The sequence below is a fragment of the Cygnus olor genome, chromosome 5 (assembly GCF_009769625.2).
Source record: "Cygnus olor isolate bCygOlo1 chromosome 5, bCygOlo1.pri.v2, whole genome shotgun sequence".
Taxonomy (NCBI): Eukaryota; Metazoa; Chordata; class Aves; order Anseriformes; family Anatidae; genus Cygnus; species Cygnus olor.
Genome location: NC_049173.1, coordinates 30,151,447 through 30,162,402, shown reverse-complemented (window position 1 = coordinate 30,162,402; position 10,956 = coordinate 30,151,447). Strand labels below are relative to the sequence as shown.

The following is a 10,956-nucleotide window of genomic DNA, read 5'->3' as shown; positions in this document are numbered from 1 at the left end:
GCGGTCACCCGGGGACAGCAGCCGGACGGTGTTTTTCCACATCTTTATTATAAAAACTCTTTTTCTTTTTCTTTTTCTTTTTTTTTTTTTCTCTCTCCGTTCTCACATCTCCGCTCATTAAAATCTCATTCACACCCAGACCCTGCCCGGCGTCCCCTCCCGCCGGCAGCCCCCAGAGCGCGGCGGCCGCAGACCAATATTTACAGATGCCACCAGGGCTGGGGGAAACGGGCGACGACGACACCCCGCCGCTGGGGACACGGGCAGCAAGGCGACAGCACGCAGAGGGGGGCCCCCCTGCTGCCCTCTCCTTGCCCACCCCCTGCCCGGGGGTGCCAGGGGTGCCCCCCACCCAGCGCACGGGGTGGCGGGAGGGGCAGGGGACCCATAGCACAGTATTTACAGGGGTCCCCTAGGCAAGCACGCACGCACTCACTCTCACGGGCACATCAAGGGCTTGGCACCCACAGGATGGGCACAAAAGGGCCAGGGCAAAGGCTACGGGTGAAGTAGGGGGGGGACAGGTCTTGACCTGTGTGGAGGGGGGGCAGCCGCCCGCCCTGTTTGGCACACATGGCGGTGGTGAAGCAGGCACCAGGCTGGGGGCAGAGCAGCAGGCAGGGAGAAGGGCATGGGGCTACCTTCATCTCAGCTGGAGAGGTCACAGAGGACCGGGGGGACGCCAGGGAGACGTGCCGAGCACGAGCCACGCGGCTGGCACCAGCTCCCTGCTGGCGGCTGAGCCCCCTCCACGCCTGACCCCAGGGGTGCCTGGGCACAGGGCTGGATCTGGCACGGGGCATCCCTGCAGTGCCTGGCCCAGGGATGACGAGGAGCAGGGGCACGTGGGAACCCAACCCAATAAATTAGAAGTGGGGTGGGAAGTGGGGAGGAGGGTGCGCGGTCAGAGCCCGTTGGCAGAGCGCTGGATGAACGGCACTTTGCTGAGCTCCACCACAGGTGAGCGGGGCTTGTTCTGCATGCGCGGCACTCGCTGCAGCAGCTGCTGGGCCTGGCGCTGGGCATCCCGCAGCTCCTTCCGCCACTGCACCAGCTCGGGGTCACTCTGCAGGGCAGGGCACAGGTCAGAGCGGGGCTCCCTGCGGCGCCAGGGCTCAGGACTTGTCCCGGGCTTGCTAGCACCAAGCAAGGTGTGGTCAGTGCCCAGCCAAAGTGACTAGCCCCTCGCAGGGGATGGCTAGCAAGGGGCAGGAGGTGGCCAGCACCCAGGGGGCTGGCCAGTGACCCCCAGGGGACAGCCAGCCCGTGGGGGTGGCCCAGGGCACACTCACGTCACACTGCAGCACGAACTGCTTGCCGCCGCGGATGCGGAGCAGGATGCACTTGCGCTCCTTCACCTGCGTCTCCTCCACCGAGTCGATCTCCTCCATGGTGAGCAGAGACTGCTGGGGAGACAGGTTCAGCCCGGCCCCCAATCCCTACACCCACGCCGAGCCCCCCACGTCCCCGTGCACCCTCTACCCCTCACAGTGCCGTGCATGTTTGTGCACATCCCACTGCCTTGAGTCCCTGTGTCCAAGCACGCGCTGACGTCCACCAGCTGCACCCTGCACAGCTCGCCCCGTGCACCCCCTCGTCCCTGCCCGCCTTACCGGCGACTCGCCCTCCCCACGCCACTCCAGGCGGTTGGGAAAGAGGTAGAAGTAGCGGCGCTGCCACTGTGTCAAGAAGGGGTTGCCCAGCTTGGACATGTACCCGTGCATGATGCAGTCCTTGCCCATGGCATAGTCTGTCTCCACAGCACCAGGGGACAGAGTGTCAGCGCTGGGACCGCCCAGGCAGAGCCAGAGGCTGACAGAGGCACCGGGGGACCCAGAGAACACCCGGCCCCACTCACCCTCCTCATGTCCCAGCTGCTTGTTCTTGGCTTTCTTGCGAGCCTCCAGCTTGTCAGTGTCAGCGTTGACAGCGTCAAAGACCGTCTCTGTCACCTCCTGTTGCCACCGCTCTGAGATGGTGAGCGGGAAGTTGCGGTACAGCTCCTGGTCGCTCTCTAGCAGCTGGCAGGGAGGCACAGGGTCAGGGCCAGACCCCCACCCCGGCCCCCTGCACCTGGGCAGCAGCCAGCAGCAGCCCAGCCCCGCCGCCCCAGTACCTTGATACCCTTCGTGTCCTCCTCATCAAAGGAGCCGATGTCGAAGGCGTCAGCTGCGTTCACCTCACCCCGGGGTGGGATCAGGGGTGGTGGGTACTGCAGGTGGGAGAGGGGGTGTCCAAGGGGTGCCTTCCTGGGCCCCCCTACCCTTGCCCCTGTGCTGTGCCCCTCACCTTCTGCAGGAAAACCATTTGCCAGTCCACACCCTTGAAGAAGGGCTCCTCCTTCACCTCCTGAGCCCTGAGGAGCAAGGAGGGGTGAGCGCTGTGGATCCCCCGGGGGCTGCGGTGTGGCTGCAGTGGGACCCTTCTTCCCCGTGCCCACCGGGACTCACCCACGCCCCATGCAGCCCAGCCGCCGGTTGACGTCCCGCTGCAGCAACCCTTCGAGCAGGGAACGCAGCTCAGGGGAGAAGGAGTCGGGCAGCTCGATGGCCTGCGGGCGAGGGCACGGCTGCTCACACCTGCACAAGCGTGTGAGGGCACGCAAGCACCATGGCATACATGTGCGTGGCACCGAGACATGAAGAGTCAGGCATGTGTGTGCACACAGACCTACACGCGCCCAGGATGTTCTGGCACACAGAGGTGCATGCACTGACGTGTGCGTATGGTTACAGGTGCCTGTGCACACACACCCAGCTATGTGGAAACACGTCATTCTGCACACACACGCACGGAGACGGCACCAACACGCGCTCTGAGAGCTGCTCACCCCCCAGGGGACCCTCTGTCCCCACCTCCCTCCGGGCCAAACCCGATGCCCAGTGCCCTGCACTCACCATGGTGAGGGTCATGCGATCGATCTCATGCTTGTCCTTTGTCTTGTGCTGCCGGAAGGGGCTGTGCCTGTGGTCATGGGGAGTGGGGCTCAGCGGTGCCCCCAGATCTGCCCCCTGCTCCCCTCGCCCCCCATGCCCGTGCACTCACCCCCGGAGCAGCTTGAAGAGCATGCAGCCTAGCGAGAACCAGTCGGCGCTGCTGTCGTAGGCCACTCCTTTCTGCAGCACCTCGGGGGCCATGTAGCCGTGGGTGCCCCTGGAGGCACAGAGCGGGGTCAGGGGCTGTGCCAGCAGGCAGGGGGGGCGGGTGGTGCGCAGGCACACTCACACGCTGGCGTGGGGCTTCTTCTTGGAGAAGTCGCAGGCCAGGCCCAGGTCTGAGATGCGGACGTGCCCAAACTCGTCCAGGAGGATGTTTGCCGGCTGCCGGGACACAGTGCTGCCCCTGAGCCTGAGCCCTGCCCGCAGGCACAGGTGGCAACCAAGCCAGGCTGCCCACGCGTATCAGGCTGGGGCTGGGCCCTAGGCGCCTGCAGGACCTGCAAGCACCCGCTGAGGTCCCCAGGGTGCCCACGGGGTTTCAAGGGTGCCCATAGTGCCCAGGGGCTTCCTGCTGGGATGGGAGTGTCCGTGGGACCTGGGGCTGCCCATGGGGTCCAAGGGCTGCTGCAGGGTCAGGGGTCTCTACGGGGCCTGGGGACATCAGAGGGGCCTCCTGATGCCTGCAGGGTCCATGGGTGCCCATGGGGACGGTCACCTTGAGGTCACGGTACACCACAAAGCGGCTGTGCATGTGCTCCAGACCCAGGATGATCTCAGCTGCATAGAATCGCATCTCTGCCTCCGAGAAGACACCGTGCTGGGAGAGGTGATAATGCAGGTCCCCCCCTGCGGTAAGGGGGATCAGTTGTCACTCCAGCACTGCCCTCTGTTCTCCCAAGGATGCCCAAGCAAGCAATTTCAAGACAGGGGCTCAAGGGAATCACAGCCCTGCGGGACAGGGAGTAGCCACGGGCCTCTCACCGTTCATGAGGTCGAGGATGAAGCTGAGCTTGTCAGGCGTGTGGAAGGCATACGACATACACACGATGAACGGGCAGTCCTGGCACGAGAGATGGGGTCAGGCAGCGCTGGCGGTGCCGCAGGAGCACCCCTCTCGCTGCCTCCACCTGTGACCAGGGTGCCAGCCTGGTCCCACGCCCGAGTCCCCTCACCCCGGTGCTGACGAGGGACAACATGATGCGCTCGTTGAGGGCCAGGGTCTCGCCCTGCTTCATCTTGATGCGCTTCTTGTCCAAACACTTCATGGCGTACCTGGGGAACAAAGGGTCCCTGCAGGGTCCTGCTGCTGCTCATGGCCGCGGCGCCTCGCCCCCAACGCCGCGTCCCTGTGCCGCCAGCACCCGCGGCCACGTCACCGCACCCAGCTCCCGCCCACAGCCACCATGACGTCCCCGTGACGTCCCCGTGTCTCCAGGAGAGCTGCAGCCATGGCGACACTGCTGCAACCCCTAACACCTATTGTCACGGCAACGCCACCGCATCCCCCACCCCGGCCCTCCCGCAGGACCACGGCCTCACAGGCAGGACCCCCTGCCCCCCCGTTACATTTTGCCCGTGTCTGCTTTCCGGCAGCCGTAGACCTCCCCGAAGCCACCACGGCCAATGATGCGGTGAACGCTGAAGTCGTTCATGGTGAGCTGGAGCGGACAAGAAAGAGGCGAGGGTCACCCCTGAGCACCCGCATGGTGTGTCCCGGGGGGGCTGTCCCACACACTGTCTCAGCTTCCCCAGAGAAGGAATGTGAACACCCACAAGGGTGAGTGCAGGAGCACCGCCAGCACCCGTGGGAGTGACAGCTCAGGGGGTGCGAGGGTGCCCCTGCCCTGCGTGGTGCCCGTCTGAGCGCCACGGCAGCAGCCTCCTCCCCGGCACCCACATCCCCTCGCCAGCAGCACATGGATCCCTGCTCACATGGATGTTCAGCTCCACGTTCTTCCACTGGCAGAACCGCGTGAACTTGTCACTGCAACGAAGCACAGAGAGGGCGAGAGTGAGGGACCCCTGCGGAGACCTCCCGAGACCCATCACAGAGCAGCGGGACCCCTGGCACTTGTCTGGAGGCAGGTGGGACCCTCGTCTGGAGACACAGACCTCAGGCCAGACCTGGAGATGACAAGCCCTGAGTCCCTGGCCTGGGGACCAACACCCGTGGAGCTCCTAACTAAAAAGGGGGCCCTGACCCACCCCAAGGCTGGGAGACCCTCGTCCCCAGTGGGACGGGACCTACCCTGGTCCCCAAGGGGCTGCGTGCCCGTCTCACCTCTCGATGAATTTCTGGAAGATGCCCCCACGCAGGTTCTGGCAGATCTCCTCAATGTAGGGCTGGGGGACACAGGAGTCAGTGCTGCGTCCCCAGTGCCACCCGTACCCCTTGGTCCCATCGTTACCTGGGGTATCCTTCCCTGCCCCCTGATTTCTCACATCCCCGCTGCCACCTCCTGCCACCCAGGGTCACCCGTGTCTCTGAGGACCCCATCCTTGGGGATCCTCATCACTGCCAGCCTCTGCAGACCCCACTGCTACCCCTGGTCACCTCTACACCTGGTGTCTCCACCGCCACCCTCTGAGCAGTCCCCTTGTTAATTCCAACCCCAAGTGACCCAACAGAACCCCACGGGGACCCCCAGGAACCCCCCTCATTTACCCCCTCCCATCAGCATCCCTCAGGGTCCTCGCACCTTCTGGGGTTCCCCCAGCCCCCAGGGGCCCCTGTCGCCACCAGCCCCCCATAAGGATTAACCAAAGGTGGCAGGGCCCCCTCTCTGTCCCCAGCGATGCCCACCTGGAAGAGGTCTGGGGGCACCTGCTTCTTGCTCAGGCGGCTCTGGACATGTTCCGTGGCACTCTTGGAGAAGGGCTGTGCGGCCAGACAAGACTGCGTCACCCCAGGAAGACGGGATGGGGGCGCAGGGCCCGCACAGGGCTGCACAAACGAGGGTGTAATTCCCCACAACACGGCACGTACGTGGGAGCAGGCCAGCAGCTCCTTCATGATGTAATGGTCAAAGATGTGGCGGCTCCGGGAGGCTCGCTCCTCCTCCGAGTCCAGCTTTTCGTACTTCTTGATCTGGTGAGGGCACAGATCCCATGGCACAGCGCTCCCCAGACTGCACCGCCACGGGGCTCAGCCCCACGCGGGGCACGCACAGCCCACCGCGGGGAGTCCCCAGGGTCCAGCATGCTGGGAAACACAACCCCAGCCCCACCGGGTACCGCATCCTGCTGGCTGGCACCCACGGTTACCAGGTCCCGGGGCATCACCTCCCAGGGGCCCAGGGCACCGTCTCCCTTGGGTGCCCCGGGCACACCATACCGGTGGGGTCTGCAGGCCCTGAGTCGCACTCCCGGCCCCCTCCTGCCCCCGGGACGGGTCCCCCATCGCACCTCCTCGTAAAACTCCATCAGGGGCTTGGCCTCCTCTGCCTGGTTGAGGGCAAAGTCCCGGAACAGCAGGTACCCTGGTGGGGGCAGAGCCATGGTGTGAGAGGTGCCTGCCCCGCTCCGTGCCCCCCAGGCCAAGGGACGAAGGCGGCTGCCCTGGGCAGGAGAAGCGGCCCGGGGCTTGTCAGGGCAACGCAGCGAGGTGAGGGCGAGAAGCGGCACGGGGAGCAGCGCGGGACCATAGGGCGGCAGGAGGCGGGGGGGGCAGCGGGTGGCTTGGTGCCGCGGGGCGAGGGCACGGGCTGCCGCGGGGCGGATGTGGCGGAAACCACCAGAGCTGCCGGGAGGAAGCGAGAGGCGCTTCCTGCCCCGGACGGTTAGCGCCAGCGCTGGGGGAAGTGACAGGGAGGGGGAAGTGGTGCGGGGGGGGGGGGGGGGGCACCACCCAGCCCCAGGGCCCCGCAGCCCCAGGGGCAGGGGGCGACGGCCACAGCCGCTGCCGCCGCTGCTGCCGCCGGCCCAGCCCCAGCCCCAGCCCCAGCCCCCCGCGAACAGCAGCGCCGTGACCGCGGGCGCTGCTCCCCGTGCCCCCCGTGCCCCCACTCACCGATCTTCTGCGCGAAGATCTTGTCGAACGTCACCTCGCCCCGGTCCTCCAGGTACTTCTGCATGACGCTGCGGATGCTGGCAGACACCGGCGGCTCAGCACCCCGCCCGGCACCCACCCCGCTCCCCGCGCCCCCCGCGCCCGCCCCGTTCCCAGCGCGCCGCTCCCCCGCCCCGGTGCTGCCGGACCCCGCGGGGCGGGGCGGGGCGGGGGCCGTGCCGGGCCGTGCCGTGCCGGGCCGCGGCGCTCACCTGGGCTCGGGCAGCAGGATGCGCTTGCTGGCGCGGGCGGCGGGCGCGGCGCGGCTCTTCTCCATGGCCATCAGGTAGCTCACGTCGGCCAGCACCGCCTCCAGGTCCGCCATCTTGCGCGGGGCCGCCCGCCGCGGCCGGCACCGGCCCGACCCCGCCGACCCGGAACCGGAACCGGAACCGAGACGGAACCGCCCGCGCCCGGCCCCGGCCCGGCCCCGGCTCCGGCCCCGGCCCAACCCCACCCGGGCCGGGCCGGGCGGCGCGGGGGGGGGGGGGGCCCGGCGGCGGCGCCTCGGCGGGGGGCAGGGGGCAGGGGACGGCCTCGGCCCCGCGGGCGGGCGGGCGGCGGACGCGGCGCTGCCGCCCCAGGCCGGAGCGGGGCGGGGCGGGCCCGGTGCCGGTGTCGGTGCCCGGCCCCTTCCGCCCGCCCCACCCCACCCCCGGCGCGCGACGGGCGCGGGGGGGCGCCTGGGCGCAGCCGGGCCGCGGGGCCCTGCGGGAGGCGCCCGGTGCAGCCCGGCAGCCGCGGCCCCTCCGAGCCCGCCCGACTCGCGGAGAAACAAGGGGCAGAGCCGAGACGCCGGGTTTTGGTTTTTCTTGAAACTTTTTTATTCCAAAAAAATCCGCCCCCGAGAAACAAAATATTTCCCTTCGGAGGCTGGTATCTTCCCTCCCCCCGCCAACGTCGCTCCCCTACCTGTGGTAATATGTCATGAGCAAAGATCCTCTCTAAGACCAGTATCGGAGAATGCTTATAAAGGAAAAAAAGAAAACCAAAACGAACAAAACAGAAGGAAAACGACAACAAAAAAAAAAGGCCAACTAGCTCCCCTCCCTCTGCCCCCAGACCAGAAACCCCCCAGCCCGAGCCATACCAACTGAGAGAGCGTAAGACTGGGTTTGCTTTTACCCTTAATGCTTACATTTAATTTTAAAGCACAAACATCAGAGATGGACTCTAAATCGCCAACAAAAAATATATATTTACAATATTTCTCCGGGGGTGGGGGGAAGAGGGAGGGGATTGAAACAGAACAAAAACACAACCAAATCCTTAAACAATAGTGACTTTTCTTGCAGGACTTGTCTTTAGGGAGCAGTCTGGGTTGGTTTTAAATCACTAAGTGATTTTATATATATAATTCTCTCTTTTTCTTCCTTGTGGATTTTCACCCCCCTGCCCACCAAGGGGGCTGGGGTGCCCCATGGGTGACGAAGGTCACAGCTGGAGTCCCTGCAGCTGGGGCTCCCCGTGCCGCCCCCAGCTGCCAGCTCCTTCTAAGCTCGGCCCCACCTCTCTTCCTTCTCACGGCAAAACTCAAAATCAATCCAAAGGAAAAAGAAAAACTTTGATTCTTCCGATGTCTTTCACAGGAGCCACCGCCAGGAGAGACTCAGGGGAGAGGTCTCTGCTGCCTGGCCGTGACTGGGTGCCGGCTCTCCCATCCTCCTCTTGCCTGGGCTGGTTTCTGCTCAAAGCCCTCCGGGTTTGAAGTGGCAAAGCCCCCCCGTCCCATGGCAGCCACCGCCGTGCCTCCCTCCACCCGACGGCCAGGGAGCAGCTCCAGCCGGGAGCGGGGCTGCCTCTCCTCCCTTATTGCTTCTGCGGCAGCGGGGGGCTGCCTGCCCGATCCCTACCCCTCGGCGCTCCTCAGGGCTGGGGAGCGGAGGCACACAGGGGCTGCTTTGTGCTGGCTGCACACACCGCAAGGGGGGAGGCATCCAGGCACCAGGGAGATGGGGAATGTCCAGGCACAGGCAGGGCAGGGAGGGAATGAAAATAGTGACCCAAAAGAAGATTCCAACCTTTTTTCATCTCTTGCTTTTTTTTTTTTTGGATTTTTTTTGCCTTTTTTTTTGTGGTGTTTTTTTTTCTTTTTTTTTTTTTTTTAAAGTGCAAAAAGCTCTCTGCTGCCCTAGAGAGAGGTTCTTTGGACCAACCATTCATTGCAAAGGAAAAACGGCAGCTAAAATGGGGTGGGGGAAGGAGAGGACAATGCAATGGGGCATTTGTGCCAGTTCAGTCCCAGGCTGAAATGCCCTGGGCAGACAGAGCAGCTGTTGCCCCTCTGGCTGTTGCGGCCCCAGAGTGCTTCGTGATTCTGGGCCGCGCGCAGGGAGCTGGCGAGGAAGAGGAGGCAGCTCCTGTCCCCCCCCAATGTGCTCACTCACCCTCAGATGCTGCTTTGTGTCCTCCCTGAGCTCCGATGTACCTGTTGTTTCTCTCCCCTGCTTCCAGCCAGCGCCCAGCCCCAGCCCTCGCCTCAGCGCGGGGCTGCCTTGGGACACACGGTGCTCCAAGAAAGCTGGCACCGCCCCAGCGTGGAAGCGCTCCGTCCCCAGCCTCGCCCCCTGGGGCAGGGGGAGAACGGCCCATAGAGCCTCTGCTTCCAGCCCTGGGGCTGGAGAAGCCGCTATACCCTGGCTGCAGAGCTCCTGCCCTTAACACCAAAAGAGCCACCCAGATGCACAAGAGCGGGGGAGGAGGAGGGGACTCAATCACAGCCCCTGCAGTCAGATGAGGAAAACCGTAATTAATGGGGCTGAGAGAGCAGGGCGAGCAACGAGCTGGTGGTGGCACAGACAGGGAGGGGTTGTTCCAGCTCCGCTCCCTCTTCCTTGGAGAGACCTTGACCCTCGAGCTTTGTGCTAACAGGGAAGTGACAAGTGTTTCAAGGCAAGGAGATGGCAGGGAGGAAGGGAAAAGCAGGGGGAAGAGGGTGCCCCGTTTCTCTGCACAGAGATCTCTACGACAACCTCCACCTTAAGAGCGGCTAGCCTCCACGCCGAGGCTCCCTGCCATTTGCCCATTCCTCCTCTGGTACTGGCCAGCCTGGTGGGACATCTTCATCGGTGGAAGTCCCAGGGGGAGAAGGAGGAAGGACGGTGGAACGAGGCCAGCAACGGCCCTGCCTGCCAAGTCAGGTGGGAGGCAACAGCAGGACACAGAGGGCAAGGTGGGGATGTGGAGGAGCGGCTCTCCAAGAGGGGTGGGTTGGGCTCTTATCCTTCTCCTCAGTCTGCCTGGGGGAGGGTCTCTAGCTGATTTTTTGGATCAGCTTCTCATCGGACAGGCAGTAGAGGCTGTTGATGGACAGGTCCGAGATGAAGTGCTCACAGGCTTTGCGGGTGATCTGTTTGCAACCTCGCAGGTCAATTAGAGTGACGTTGGAGATGCGGCGCAGGTACAGCAAGGCCTGATCCGTCAGCTTATTGCAGCCTGCGGGGAGATGAGAAGAAAGGTGAGCTGCGACGCCTCTGCGAAGCTGGCACTGAGCTCTCACGTCAGGTTGGCAAGGCAGGTGGGGAGGAGGAAGCCACTTTGTGATGGCAAGCCCAGCCAGCCAGGCTGCCCTCAGCCCAGCAGGGCCGGGGAGGCCAGCCTCGGCCAGCCAGAGCAGCGTACCCACCTGCCATGTTGAGCTCGGTGAGGGAGTTGCGCGTGGAGGAACCCACGGCCGTGAGGAGGTTGGCTGACTGGTCTGTAAGGTGGTTGCAGTGGCTGAGGTCGAGGCGGGAGAGCAGGGGCATGTGGCGGATGATCAGCCGCAGCGTGGCGTCGGTGATGTCCAGGCCGGCGAGCCGGAAGTCGATCATGTTGCGGAGTTTGCTGCGATTGTCCTGACCTGCAAAGGGAGGGGAGAAGCTGAGCACAGACATGCAGCGCTCTTCCCTGCTGGGCTGGGACGTTCCAGATCCAGCATTGCCTGCCCTGCGCCCAAGCGTGTCACCCTCCTCCGGCTTGGTCGCCCCT

The 10,956-nt window shown here is 64.7% G+C and overlaps 2 protein-coding genes across 6 annotated transcripts in view; both read right to left on the bottom strand.

The window, feature by feature from the left end:
* Positions 1-29: 29 nt before the first annotated feature.
* Positions 30-7,424, bottom strand: GRK2 (G protein-coupled receptor kinase 2). Of its 4 annotated transcripts, none has more exons than XM_040557809.1 (21): positions 7,200-7,424; positions 6,949-7,025; positions 6,345-6,418; positions 5,926-6,027; positions 5,743-5,817; positions 5,221-5,282; positions 4,872-4,923; positions 4,506-4,597; positions 4,112-4,211; positions 3,921-3,999; positions 3,655-3,785; positions 3,226-3,320; positions 3,046-3,153; positions 2,898-2,964; positions 2,451-2,551; positions 2,290-2,356; positions 2,117-2,212; positions 1,859-2,021; positions 1,614-1,750; positions 1,293-1,403; positions 30-1,066 (listed from the first exon to the last, which is right to left on the bottom strand). In XM_040557809.1, the coding sequence occupies exons 1-21, from the start codon at positions 7,310-7,312 to the stop codon at positions 905-907; spliced, it is 2,064 nt and encodes a 687-aa protein (XP_040413743.1). In that variant the 5' UTR covers positions 7,313-7,424; the 3' UTR covers positions 30-904. The 4 variants fall into 4 exon arrangements, with proteins under 4 accessions (XP_040413743.1, XP_040413742.1, XP_040413744.1 ...); XM_040557808.1 differs by having other exon boundaries at positions 1,293-1,406; positions 7,200-7,423; XM_040557810.1 differs by lacking the exon at positions 6,949-7,025 and having other exon boundaries at positions 1,293-1,406; positions 7,200-7,335.
* A 677-nt stretch (positions 7,425-8,101) lies between these two features.
* KDM2A (lysine demethylase 2A) overlaps positions 8,102-10,956 on the bottom strand; it is a 46,321-nt gene continuing 43,466 nt past the window's right edge. For both annotated transcript variants that reach the window (XM_040558156.1, XM_040558157.1), the window contains 2 exons: positions 10,613-10,828; positions 8,102-10,422 (listed from right to left, as the gene is read on the bottom strand). In XM_040558156.1, coding sequence (XP_040414090.1) covers positions 10,241-10,422; positions 10,613-10,828 — 398 coding nt within the window. In that variant the 3' untranslated portion in view covers positions 8,102-10,240. The remainder of the gene's footprint in view (positions 10,423-10,612; positions 10,829-10,956) is intronic.